This window comes from Ammodytes marinus, assembly GCF_949987685.1.
Source record: "Ammodytes marinus genome assembly, chromosome: 5".
Classification (NCBI taxonomy): Eukaryota; Metazoa; Chordata; class Actinopteri; order Uranoscopiformes; family Ammodytidae; genus Ammodytes; species Ammodytes marinus.
This window is the reverse complement of record NC_137234.1, coordinates 28,980,219-28,994,252: the sequence shown is the minus strand read 5'-3', so window position 1 is coordinate 28,994,252 and position 14,034 is coordinate 28,980,219. Positions and strand designations below refer to the sequence as shown.

The 14,034-nt window shown below is 42.2% G+C and overlaps 1 protein-coding gene across 1 annotated transcript in view; it reads right to left on the bottom strand.

Annotated features, from left to right (window-relative positions):
- tango6 (transport and golgi organization 6 homolog) overlaps nt 1-13,661 on the bottom strand; it is a 30,085-nt gene extending 16,424 nt beyond the window's left edge. Inside the window, exons 1-14 of the mRNA XM_080028578.1 lie at nt 13,541-13,661; nt 12,504-12,936; nt 11,714-11,921; nt 10,407-10,523; nt 9,751-9,895; nt 8,921-9,027; nt 8,541-8,703; nt 7,539-7,606; nt 7,078-7,190; nt 6,383-6,559; nt 5,773-5,899; nt 4,325-4,522; nt 2,985-3,128; nt 1,792-2,301 (exon numbers count right to left, since the gene is read on the bottom strand). Of these exons, the coding sequence (XP_079884704.1) occupies nt 1,792-2,301; nt 2,985-3,128; nt 4,325-4,522; nt 5,773-5,899; nt 6,383-6,559; nt 7,078-7,190; nt 7,539-7,606; nt 8,541-8,703; nt 8,921-9,027; nt 9,751-9,895; nt 10,407-10,523; nt 11,714-11,921; nt 12,504-12,936; nt 13,541-13,592 (2,562 nt within the window). The 5' untranslated portion in view covers nt 13,593-13,661. The remainder of the gene's footprint in view (nt 1-1,791; nt 2,302-2,984; nt 3,129-4,324; nt 4,523-5,772; nt 5,900-6,382; nt 6,560-7,077; nt 7,191-7,538; nt 7,607-8,540; nt 8,704-8,920; nt 9,028-9,750; nt 9,896-10,406; nt 10,524-11,713; nt 11,922-12,503; nt 12,937-13,540) is intronic.
- Nucleotides 13,662-14,034: the final 373 nt, after the last annotated feature.

Below are 14,034 nucleotides of genomic sequence, written 5' to 3'. Positions count from 1 at the left end.
GAAGAGGTTCAACTGTCTCATTCATTATACATGTTTCCCTTAGAATGTCCCAGGAGACAGATACAGTACTAGCACTACCAACACCTTTCATGCTCACATATAGCGATGCAACAATAGCACAATGTCCTTTAAGGGGCCAAGGTAACACTGTGTCTTGTCCAACCAAACAATGTCCACTGTGGCTAAACGATGGAGCCAATGAAGTGACATCCTCAGTCAGCTGCTCCCAAAAATGAATTAAAGGAACATTTCAATATTTAGAATTTGGTTAATAAATAAGTCCCAACCAGCTCACAGTAGCGTTTAGTGATGTTTTAAAGTTTATCTTTTGACAGGCTCCCCTTGACTACCAGTGTTTGAGCTAAGCTAACCTGGATGAGCGACCTTTGCCCATTTTTTAAATCAAAAATGCACGCACAGTTACAGGAACGCCTTTTCTTGAGCCAGAGAGTAAGGCAAAAAGTGTAGAACTATTCCTCTAAAGAAGAAGCAATCCCATTTGAGTCCATAGAATAGTTACCAGTCAAAATGATGGAGCCAGCGAGGAAAATTTGGCATTTGTTTCAATCTAGGAGTTTGAGTCTTATCAACCACTAAATATCTTTACATTACAAAGTAATCTACATTTGATGTGTACTTGCATCCATCCAATAGCAAAGCATTACATTGTGTTGCTGCAAACTACAACTTTTTTTTCTTGCTTTTGACCCTCTGCATTGTAGCCCCTTCTGCACTCACACTATGTCTCAAAACACAGAACGACATTATAAAGTTAAAACATTTTACAGACACCACTCTACATTTTTCTTTTGACTTCTTGCTAACCCATGGAGCATGCTGCATGTTGTACAGTTAGTAGCTCTGGTACCTAAACTTTAGAGTAAATCAATGACTGGTGACGATACTGAAACAGTACACACACACACACTTGACCCACAGTTGTGCTGGCACACTCCTTCAGGGTGCTGGTGCACAGAAGAGATAACAGGATCTCCCTATACCCACTGAAGATGAATTATACATCACACTGCTAATGAGGAGATAGAAGAAAAGGGCCAAATCTTGGATCCCTGTGGACACACACAGAATTGTTATTGTTTTAGTACTCCTTTAGCTTCTTCTAAGGATGTTGGACTTACTAAAAAATTAATATTAATTGAATTTCATATGTGGGTCAACTACCATATTGCATTTATTTAACATAATTTAATGGTCACCTATTGTGCAAAATTGTTTTTGAACATTTCTATGTCGGAGAGACTCCCAAAGTATGAGAAAAAACAACCATCTTTTTTTTCCTGCACTTTCACCTTTCCGAAAAACCTGTGTTCAAAAACCTGAGTCAGATGTCCCTCCCCTTATGACATCCTAGGGGAGAAGCCACACTTCCTAACTTAGCACTACCTCCATCTGTGATAAGCCGCATTCCAAGTTAGATTCAAACTGTTAGTTGGATTCAGGGCCAATCACAGCATATTAGTCTTTTTGGAAGGCAGTAATTAAAGAGACAGGCTCTAAAACGGAGTGTTTCAGACTGAGGCTAAAAAGAGGAGATTTAGCATAAGACATATAAAGGGTTTTCTGGACACTACAACATGAAAACAGTTTCTACAGTAGTAGAAACCCAAAATACAATTTTGAACCTGAACATTTTAACCATATTTTGATGGTTACAAATTCTCAGGATAAACAGTATGATAAAACTTGCTTATTAATATCTTTGGAATAATATATCTGAATATTGTTTAAACAATAAAAACATAAAAAATAAAAATAAAAATAGCAACCCACCATGAGCACCTTCTCCTGGGCCTGGACAGCTTCTGAGTTTCTGTTCTGTACCATCTTGGTCAGGGCCCTCAGGGCGACCGCTCTGGTTGGAACGTCTGGGTCACATGCCTCTAGCAGCCAATCAGAAAAGGGCTTGGTAGGTGGGCAAGGTTCACTGGAGCCAGAGTTTCTTCCTTTATCTTTTGGACTTAGTCCTGTTGTATCCCCGCCAGAGGATGCAGGGTGTCTGATTTGGGTGTTGCTAGGTAAATTTCTGTCCAAGGGGGATTCATGAGTTTGCATGTTTTGCTTTTTCCTTAAAGGCCCAGTGTTGTTCTTTGCTGTGGTTTTAGGGTTTGTGGAGGGCTGACTATATGTGTTGAAGTCTTCGGGCTGGTAGGCACCGTGAGTGGCGATGACGGCTCTGAGGTTGGATGCTAGCTCCTGGATGAAGACCTCAGGGTGCACCTGAGACAGTGTCTCCAGTGGTGGGAGCAGCCTGGACATAGAAGAGTAGTCCTCCGCACTGAGCTGCAACATTAGACAGAGAAGAGGATGATTGAAAGCAGGGGGTGACTGATTATCACCTTCGCCGATACATGAATAGAGCTGTGCTAAAAAGCTCCAGCTCAAAAATCCGATATCTTGACAAATATATATATATATAAACAAAATAAAATCATGTTTTAAGCTGGTTGTGAACTATAACCTCCGCCCTCCACTGCTGTAGATGTGGCAGTACAACTAGCTGCCTCGAATTGTTGGGTGCCATTCCCAGTGTTGTATCAGAGTAAAAGCTGAATATCCACACGGATGACAAAATTAAGAGCGCCCCCTTCCAAATACATAGCGGAATAATGCTATATCCCATTATGAACTATCGCAATGTGATGTTATAAATCATATCGTAACCCATGTATGATTATGTGTTTCGTATCACAACGTCCTTGCCTATATCAAGCCCTATACATGAAGCACATATGTATAACACTTTAGTTGCTTTTAGACAGCCAGTAGTTAGCGCTGTGCCGGCAACATGTGACATCAGTGTTCTGTGGGTGGGCACAGCAACCCAAAATATATGTATCACAGCAAGTGAACAACCGCCACAAAAACTGTTCTTAGTCGACAGAAAATACAGTGATTGCTTTAGAAGATAGATGTAGATTAAAGAGCAACATGTTGATGTGTGGAGTTGTGACAGTAGTGAGTACCTGAGGTCCAGACAGCAGAGTGGCTACTAGGCCCATCCCCATGCTCAGTGTCTGGCTCTCCACTGGGTTCTCAAGACCTGGACCAGGGGCCTGATCCAGACCCACACAAGCTCTCTGAAGCAGGGACTCAATGAAGCCCACAACCTGGAGAAAAGGACAGGCAGAGTCAAGGACATAAGACATATAAAGAAATGGATCCAGTGGCTCAAATACACACACACACACACACACACACACACACACACACACACACACACACACACACACACACACACACACACACACACACACACACACACACACACACACACACACACACACACACACACACACACACACACACACACACACACACACACACACACACACACACACACACACACAATGTGGAGATTATAGACAGATGAAAATTTATGATATACAGTACAGCAAAACAGAATTAATTGAATAGGAAATACTGTAGGTAATAAGAAGCTTTTCAGGGAAATTCTCAGAGAACATTCAGTCCTTATAAAGACATTCCAAAGTTAGACCTTAGCCAGTTAAGTGAGGCCAGTTTATCAGACAGTTTCCTAATCTTTATGGGAATGTTTGTTGGCCCTACAATTGCAGCCAGACAGTCAGCCAACTCCCAACGGCCACCTCTTGATGCCTACATCAACAGAAAAGTTAGAAAATAGGCTATTTTGGTGTGACAACATAACTCAACATGGCCTGTTTCCATTACAAGAACTATCACAGAAACACAGAATGATTTTCAAAATGCTGGCTAAGTAGAGATGCAGTCCCAGAAGGATAAGTTCACACCTAAGAGAAGGTGGGAATTCACAGTTCCTCTATAAGCAGGTTCAACATAAAAAGTAAAACAGAGTGCAGTTTGCCCTGCAACATCTGTCTCATTAAACGCAATCCTTAAACAAAACAACCACACAACATGAATGTAGGACACAGTTGCTGTCTAGTATATTTCTAGGTTTTTGAAACAAACCCAGTTGGGCTTGTTAACTGCCGGCGCAATGTTTTTGTTGCATTGTTCTAAAAGTGTGTGAGTCCACAGATACTTTGTGCCAAACACTAAGACATAATTGGCAGTTAAAATTCAATTCTGTGATTTCGGATTTCAGCTGATACCGATACTGCCCGACATCATAGTTATTACAAATGTTTTTATTGCTGGTGAAAAGAAAACTACCGACGCTGCCCGTTATCGCCCCTGGTTTTTCAGATATCGCAGGAAGCGCTCTGACCACTATACCACGAGCACCCCCCCCCCCCGCCCCCCCTGTCTCACAGTCCTTTCTAATGTGTAGCTCCTTCCCTACATGTCTTATTGCCCTCACCTGTGTGGATTTCCTCAGCAGTATAGTATGCTGCACAGTCTCCACCATGAGAGCCAGCACCTGGAGCAGAGCCAGTCTGTGTCCCCGGCTCTCAGCTCTTCCCTGCAGACTCTGCTCCGCCTGTAGCAGCGTCATGGCCGAAACATCCAGCTCCTCTTCATCTTCCTCCTCCTCCTCCTCTGCCCAGCTGCTCAGCTCCTGCACAGTAAGCAAAGACATAATGAAATAAGGGAACGTCAGCTAAAGTCGTATTCACCACCAGGTGCTAAGAACAAACAACAGGAACACTGCACTAAAGAATACAATCTACAAGATTCGCTTTAACAAACAGAATTCACAAGTCAGTTTGAGTAAGGCGTGGATTTTTTTTTTTTAATCATTGTTGGAAGATACTTAACGGCTTGATTCATGTGCTCTGCGGCAGTAAGTATTTGTATTTGAGTTTACGCTGTATAGACAGTTTTATCCCTAATACTGACTGATGGTAAGCCAATTCACCTTCGAGCACTCCTTTTTTGTCTTATGTTTTTTTTTTTTTTGTGTATTGTCTTCGTTTTAATGGAATTTTTTCTTTTAAGTTATTTTTTTAAAGAAAATAAAAATCATACAATCTACACACTCTGGTACCTAATACAACCTCTAAATGATCACAGGATTGATCAAACGTCTCAGCGAAACTCAATAGGAGAATGGATCGCATTGAATTGAAATCGTGTTTTATAGCTGTGAGTGCAGGTGCATTTCAAAAGAAAAGTAATTTAATTCAACTTTCATATATTCTATATTCATTACACATTAATTTAGTTTAAAAATTAAATCCTGTCTGTCAAAATATTATATTACATAAGAGCAATCAAAAATAGGGTTTATCATACAGAAATGTCGACCTTCTGAAGGCTCATCTATTCACTCGGTACTTGATAGTGCCCCTTTTTGCATTAATTACTTTATCAATGCAGCATGGCAGCCGGTGGCACTGCCGAGGTGTTATAGAAGCCCAGGTTGCTTTGATAGCGGCCTTCAGCATGTACGTTCTTTCTTTTTAATTGGTCTTATAAAATATTCTGATATTTATGAGATGCTGGTTTTGCTGGATTGATTTTCACGAGCCGTAACCGTTATCATCAAAATTAAAACATAAAAGGGCTTGAAAAATGTCACTTTATGTCTAATGAATCTAGAATATATGAAAGTGTCACTCTTTGAATTTAATGATTTCTTTTTTCTTTTTTAGATGCACCTGTGTGTGTGAGTGTGTGTGTGTGTGTGTGTGTGTGTGTGCGTGTGCGCGTGCGTGTGCGCGTGTGTGTGTGTGTGTGTGTGTGTGTGTGTGTGTGTGTGTGTGTGTGTGTGTGTGTGTGTGTGTGTGTGTGTGTGTGTGTGTGTGTGTGTGTGAGTGTGTGTGTGTGTGTGAGTGTGTGTGTGTGTGAGTGTGCGCTCTCACTTACCTGCAGCAGTTTGAGGAAGAAGTCTCCAGGCAGGTCTGAGTCTTTGAGTTCAGCCAGCAGCTGCATCAGACACTCCAGCCTCCACTGCTCAGCAGACACCTTCTCATACAGAGCATCGTCCTCCTCACTAACGCACAACAGGAGAAAAGTCAGAGAAGACACAGTCATCATCTCTGGGGGGAAAAAAAGGAAACAAGATGGAATGACATTCATAAAGGCTGGATATTTCACTGTTGCTAATTGGCCCAAGATATCTCAAAAGGAAGGCTCCAAAATCTGCATTATTCATATCATGTTTTTATCATCCGTGTCGGCCATGCTTCTTCCAGCTTTCACACCACCACAACACTGGGAATGGCAACCGGTAATTTGAGTCAGCTAGCCATACTGCTTTATGGAGCAAAGGTTGTAGTTCACAACCAATTTAAAAACCTGATTTAAAAACAATTGTATATACAGTTTTTTATTTGTCTAAAAATCAGGTTTTTGGAGCTGGAAATGGACACAGAAAGATATCACAAAAATAAGTTTCACAATATATGTCTGTATCGATTTAGCACAGCCCTAGTATACAGTTAAGACAGCGCTCTTTCCCAAATATGTCAGTCACCTGCAGATGTCTGTGGAGCAGAGCCTGGCTCCTCCATCACTGCCTGGGGTGAAGTGGAAGTCTTGGGCCAGCCCACTGTCCTGTCCCTGGAGGCCAGAGAGCCGCCTGAGCGCTGACAGGGCTGCAGGCGCTTCACTGTGGCTCAGGTACCACAGCACAATCTCCTGACAGGGGGCGCTGTGGAGCACAGAGCACACATACAGGTGCACCTCAAAAAATTAGAACCTTGTGAAAGTCCATTCAAAAAGTAAACTGTGGAAGTAAGGCTACTACTATCCTACTGAAGATTATAATCTTACTCTTCATTTTGAAAAAAGATGCGTAGTATCCTAGAATTGCTGGAAATGCAGTTGCTGGTAAATGTGACCCAGTCAAGAGAAAATATTATTCACATAGACACCATACTTATTAGTAGGATAAATGAATTGGTGGATTTGGTATTTTCAACAAGAATTTACAGAATATTGTCAGGATTAAACTCCTGAGTTTCAAAATAGTATGGTGGATGTACTTGAATGCATCAAAGTATTTATTTTCATTCAAAACAGTCCTTACTTGCACCAACAATCAACGTAAATGGCAAACTTGGCTGGTTGGCTGTAACTTTTCCAGAAATAGATTTCAGTTGGATATCAATATGCTTTGTGGAATTCAAGGTGTTTTAGTCCAGGTAATAACACAGAGGAAAAGCTTACCGTAGGTGGGAGACGTTCTGCTTGGTGAAACAGAAGAGTGTGAAGATAACAGGGAGAACTTGTTCTAGAGCGTTGAGGAGAGAAGCTGACGCACTGTTTCCAACCACCCAGATCTGAGGCACAGCAGCAAAGATGACAACAGTACTGTGTGAATGGCATGGAACTGTTTAAACTGAACAATAGCATCACGGAATTATGATCAACTTGAGCATGGACCATATTTTAGGAAATATCACCACATGTCAGTTTACAAATAACCTTTTTGGAATTTCATCAGGAATATTGACCTCCGACTTTAGATAAAGTACTGTCATGAAAACAGGGACATTGTGGATACATTCTCATCGGCCCAAAGACCTTACCATGGTTATGAGCTATGATCATGATCATAAAAACTATGAATGACAGCTGTATCATTGTAGTGTTGTTGAGTGGATATACAGTATTCGGGTGTCCCTCACCTTGTACACGTCCTCCACACAACGTGTCAGCTCCCACTCCTCCACAGCAACCTGGCAATGACCCTGGTCTGGAAATCACACACATTCACCCACAGTGTTCAGACCTTTGGCCATCTGATTTAACATGCATCAGTTGTTTTGGTGACAAGGGGATGATAGCTAACAGGACAAACAGATGAGTGACAAAACAACTATGAGTCTATGTTTTCCTGATAGACAAATTCACATAAACACAGCCTGCAAATCTTGAGTAATGATTTACATTATATGTATAGAATCTAACCTCAACTGATTTTCAAGTGGAAATACATGATGACTGTTTAGTAGGCTGACCCTAGCTTGGTGAGACCAGCCTGATCACGTGAGTTTCACATTTGTTTCTTTCCTGCAGATCAAACTGGCCATTCTCCACCAAAAAATAACTGCTTTTTGTTTTAACCAAGCCCCAACCTCAGCGATTTTTACCAGCATCCAATAAGGAAGTGACCACAACTGTAGTAACCAGGAAGGGCCACTGGGGGGTGGTGCCAAGACCGAGCAGTTTTTATTTGACTCACTTGTTAGATAGGCCGTTTTCAAAGTCTTATTAAACCTATTTACAGCCTGGGCCACAAAACCATTTTAGTCTGTATGTTTAGGTCATATCTCCATGACAACACTGAGGGGGGTTAATTTTTTTGGACCACGCTAGGTTTTTTTTATCTGGAGGTTAAAATGTATTGGCGCGATCTCTTGAGTGACAGCTCTCCGCCCGTTGTCCCTCACTTTGCCTCTGAGGTATAAGTCAGCTATCTCCCCCCCCCCCCCCCGACGTGAGGCGGAGTAAAAATCTCACAAAATGGCGATGCGCACAAACCAGGATTATTGGATGCCGTGTGAATAACTGAGGTCAGCCCGGATGCTACATCCATATTATTTACTATCTATGGTTTTAACTGACTCTAACTCTGCTTTGCATTTGACATACAAAACACAGATGTGTAAGATTGTGATGTTACTGACTGGAGGCAGTGTTGCAGCGGTGGAGAGGTGCGAGCAGAGGAGTGAGCAGGTACAGCTGGGCAAAGCTGGGCTTCTCCTGCACCATAGAGAGCACGGCCCTGGAGGCCACACCCTGGAACTGCTGGGCTGTCAGCTTGTCTTTGAAGTGCAGGAGCTCCAGGATCTACACAACAACAGCAAACCATGAGGGTCATTGCACATTGCCATTCATTTTTAAAATTATAATTCATTCAAATGAAATGTCAACTTGAGTGGTTCACACGAGTCGGTAACTTAAAACCAGACGATAGGTACATTAGAGTGTAGATATGACAGAGAAAGTATTGTCTCTCCTCAGCAGTTATAATACTTAGACACTGTGCTTATGCGTGCGTGCTGACCTGAGGACAGACTTGTCTGTAGTAGCCGTCTGCTGAAGCAGACTGTTGAGGGCAGGTCACTATGATCTTTGCCACACCGTCACATTTCCTCCAGTCTGACTCGCCCCCTAGAGGACAGAAACAGTGCTGGAGTTAGGTTTGGACACAAATAGAAGCTCCAGTCTATATTTAGACTAAAAAAAATTATTTATAAAATATGTTAAACAAATAATATAATAGAGGCAAACACAGTGTAATGGAGACAGATTATGAAACTCTTATGTGATGCAACTGTGTTGTGATTGTTGAGGTTGAATGGATAACACGGGATATGGGCCGGTATGATATTCTGACAGTATGATAACCTGAAGCAAAAACACCACTGTTTCACGGTATCACAGTATTGCGATTACAGCTGTTAAATAAAATGCGATTTGTTCCCCAGCTAAACACAATCTATTTATTTAACAAATGTGCTTAAACCTTAAGATGTTATGATGGAAAATAATAGCGTTTTTGAAACTTTGTCTTTTTCAAACCGTGTTATTGTCAAGTTAAATTTGTTGGCCACTCTATTCTTTTAATTACGGTAGCCATGTCCCTGTTATCAGGAGCGCACACGCACAGTTATGACTTTTTTGTGGGTGCCGAGTGTCTTACGCCGTGGTGGCGATGCTGTAATCTTATGCTGTTGAGAGCTACAAATAAATTGACTAAACAAGTTGAGCGAGAACTATTATTGGAGATTAACAGTTATACCTTGAAACCCAAGAAAACGGCCAATGCCCAGATAACATGCATGACATTTCAGTCTGACTCTGCTCTTCACTGACCCCCCCCCCCCTCCTCACCTGTTCCTCCTCCCAGCACTGCCCTGACTACACTCTGGACCCCGTTGGGCTGAGTGAGGCGCTCTGACAGCAGCTGACCACACAGGCGCCTCAGCCAGGCTGGAGCTGATCCCAGACCTGCCCTGCTGCTGCTGGAACCACCAGCCTGGAAGAAGGAGGGACGGTACACATGAAAAAGGGCCTCGCAGTGAGCCTTACAAGGAGATTTAAAAAAAAATGTAAAGCATATCCCAAAACAAAAATCAACAAATTTGCACACACAAGTCCAGTCCTGTGCCAATCTTAAACAGCCCACTTTGTATGCTAATAGTCCTGACGGTGGCTAATTAATGCAGAATTTCTCAAATCTATCTCCTCCCACATTTTTGGTTAAATTGACACCAAACTTGGACTACCTCCTCTCTAAACTGTCCTCCACAAATGATCCATCCAGATTTTTTTTTTATAAAATCAGAAATGTTACCCACATTGCAACGCAATGGGGACTCCATTATTAAACATAAAAAACAAGGGTCAACAGTGACACAATTTTATATATAATAATTTTTTGTGTGTTTTTATGTTTTTACAATTTATCAAATAAAAATAACGCTATTATCACTCCATTTGCAAGTTGTCCCTGCAATCATTTCCAGGGTAAAGATGGCCATGCAGACCTGTTTGGGTCCACCTTGGAGGATCAGCAGCTCCTTGATGACGATAGGCTGGTACACTTTGCCTAGAAGGCTTTTGAGGGCGTCCCTGCATGTTTGACGTTCCTCAGCACTGAGCTCCTACATAAAAAAAAAATGCAGGAAGAAAGAAGAAAGAATGATGGATTTAATATCTCTTAACAGAATTAATCAAAAGCATTTGATAAAAGAAATCTTGCCACTTAAAAAGGTGCTCTGGGGAACTTTTAAATATTACTGAAAGTCACATTTTTTCTCTGATGATCATAAATTACATGTAACAGCAAACGAGACCATCAGTGCAAAGAATGCTGTTTTTTTCCTTCTTTTTCTTAATGCCTTTGTCATGGGTACACTCACCCAGGAACGACAGCTGGCGTAGAAAAAAACACTACAAGGAACCTTCAGTTTTTATCACACCAGCTGCTAAGAGCATGCCATTTGTTTAGGAAGCAAGTGAATATGTCCATGTAGAGAAACCGCATATGCTTTGGGATGAGGTAATGTATTTGACTATATTAGATCAATAATGGTAAAATGACGATGGTGGCAGAACTTTTATATAGTACCGTTCATAAACGCAGGCTTTTCTGGTATGCCTGCCGTAAATCGTTTTGTCAAAGTTCCCAAGAAAAATCTCATAGGCATTCATAAATATATAAAATACCTTTGCTGATGATCTCGTTTGTTGGTTTGGTTTTCAGAAGAAAAATGAGACTGTTTCATCACAATTGTAAAGTTCCTCGTAGGAGGTTTCACTGCTGAGATGTACTTCAAGTAATGGCTTGTCTCTTATAGCAGTCGCTCCAATTATATTGTTACTACTGTATAAGCATTTTCATAGAAAAGTGGAGGCTCAATCCAAGAAGATCTACAATGTGATGGAACACTGTGCAACCAAATTTACCAATTTCACACATCAAAGTCTGTTTATAGTTGTTAAGGTGGTACTACTGCATGTGTGAAAATGTATTAAGCATTGTGTGTCTCCAGAGGGAACAGCACAAAATCTGAGTTAGGTCAACAAGTCCGAAAATAAAATATATTTATTTACAACAAAGATGTAAGCCGACCAGAGTTCTTTCACCTGTTCCTCATCTCGGCTTGAGTTTGATTAACTGCTACTAGCATAACACTCTTAAATCACCAATCAATATGTCTGCGGAAGGTATATTGTGTTGTTTGTAATGTAGCAGCTTGGTTGACGAAGAATGCGTTGAATATTTTTTTTATGGGTAATTTATCCAGCAGGGGAAGAACAAACCTCTCTTGTGTTGTGTTGTGTGTGTTACCTTCTCCTCCTCTGCCCGGCGTGGCTGGTAAGCGAGCTGGCACAGTGCTGCCATCACATCCCCCAGGTGGCGGGTGAACAGCAGCGTGGCCAGACACGACATCTCTGAGAACTGCAACAGGACGTTGGTGGTGGTGAGAAGGCGGCCTCTCACTGCTGCTGGCTCCGCCCCACCGCAGACTGTTTCCACCACGGCTCCAAACGCTGACCTGTAGGGGTGGAACAATACATGGATTTTTTCGTACCGAACCGTCACAATACAGGCACTCACGGGTTGTTCCAAAGCTTAAACGCGATACGTAATTATGGCGTGAATAGCATTACTTTGCCAAATATAATGCAGAATGTACAGGCTTGTTTGGATTCATTTGAAAAGTATTTTATTTATTGGCGAACTTGGTTGTTTGCGGCAGTAATTTCTTTTTTTTTTAAACTGGAAAAAATGTTGTTGATTCGCTGAAATTTAACAAATGTAAAACTGTTATTGTTTAACTAATTTAACTCACATTCCTTATTACAAACAAGCAGCTTTGTAAGCATGTTTCCTCTTTTTTAAAGATTATTCTTTGGCATTGTCAATGCTTTATTTATGGTGCAGAGAGACAGAGATGGAATGGGGCATCGAGGGGAATGACATGCAGGGAACTGACCTGATGGGGGGGGCACTCTTACCACTACACCACGACCGCCTCTGCAATGTTCCTCTTAATTGAGAACCGAACCCAACATTGACTTCAAAACTGAGGTACATACCGAACCGTGACTTTTGTGTATGTTACACCCCTACTGACCTGTGAGCCAGCGGTACCCCCACACCAGTGGCCAAGTACGGACAGAGCCCCAGGGACACCACAAACTGAAGAGCAGCTCCGAGCGTCTTCTGCTGGGAGACGCTGAGGACGTCTGGAGGTAACGGTGGAGCCATCTCAGGTGTGCGCTGTCTGGCTGCGGTGGGAGCATGGGTCTGCTGCTTAAAACGTTCCAGTTCGACAGACATGTAGCGTGCTAAGGCCAGGAACAGTAGGAGACACTCCTGGACAAAGCTCCATGTGGTGTCTTCTGTATCGATGGAGAACCAGTCTGCCGTGGCCAGCACTTCCTCCCTCAAACGCCTCACCTCCTCAAAGCTGGTGTCACTGTGGAGCTGCTCCAGGAGAAGGGCTCTGTTGGCCCGCAGAGCAGCCAAGACAGCCTCATGGTGGGAGGACCGAGCAGCAGACTCATCTACAGACAAGAACACACACACAACATAAAGGGTTGTGAAAGGCTTACGCATTCTTCACAAGTTCACGTGCTCCATTTAGCCTATAAGTTATGAGGACATGAACAGTAGCATGATCTCGCTTGCTTCACATTTGTTTATCTCCCACAGATCAGTCTGGATTTTCTTCAATCAAAATATGCCCAGCCAATCAGAGGATATTTCAATACCAAACATGGAGATGAAGACAACATAAAATCACATTTGATCGAATCAAAATACATTCAGTGTGTGTTTCGAATACATGCCTAACACAGTATGTCGTAATTACGACTGCACAAAGGGCAAGAACAAAATTCCGACGAGCACTTGAAGACAGCATAATTTAATTATAACATTACATCAGTTTGAATTGTATGTAGCCTGTTTTCCAATGATTCAAACAACAAGTTGTATCCCACGCTGTGTACAGTAAAACTGTCAAACGTATCACCAACAGGATACAGAAGATGGATAGTCACCTTAGGAGCAGAAAATAAAGAGCAAAAACGTGTGTACAGGACTATTGAGGATACTGTTAACTTTAGTTCTACCATGTTATCCCGGTCTGTCAAACTGTCCACTTACCACCAAGAGGTTTGGTGAGAATGTGTATGGCTGAGAGGATAGCTGAAGTCATCTCGCCATCACAAGGACCGCTAACCTGACAGTCACTCACAGTCACAGCACTTGTTTCCAATACAAACAAGCCCACACTAGGCAAAGGTAGTGGGAGAAAAACAAAAAAAGTACGGAACTCAAAATGGCGCTGAAATTATACGTCAACGCGCTTCGTCCTTGGGATTGGCTGACGTGCTGACGCTACGTTCAGTGTACTGTTGGACATGCGGTCATTCGCATTTAGCAGGCAGAGTAATTATGATTCTCATGCTCATCACGCTCACACACACACACACACACACACACACACACACACACACACACACGCACGCACGCACACACACACACACACACACACACACACACACACACACACACGATCAGATTCGCAATGAACAACCCGACGCGCATTAACAAACCATTGACGGATAGCGGTGAAGTTAGTGCAGAAAATATGAAAG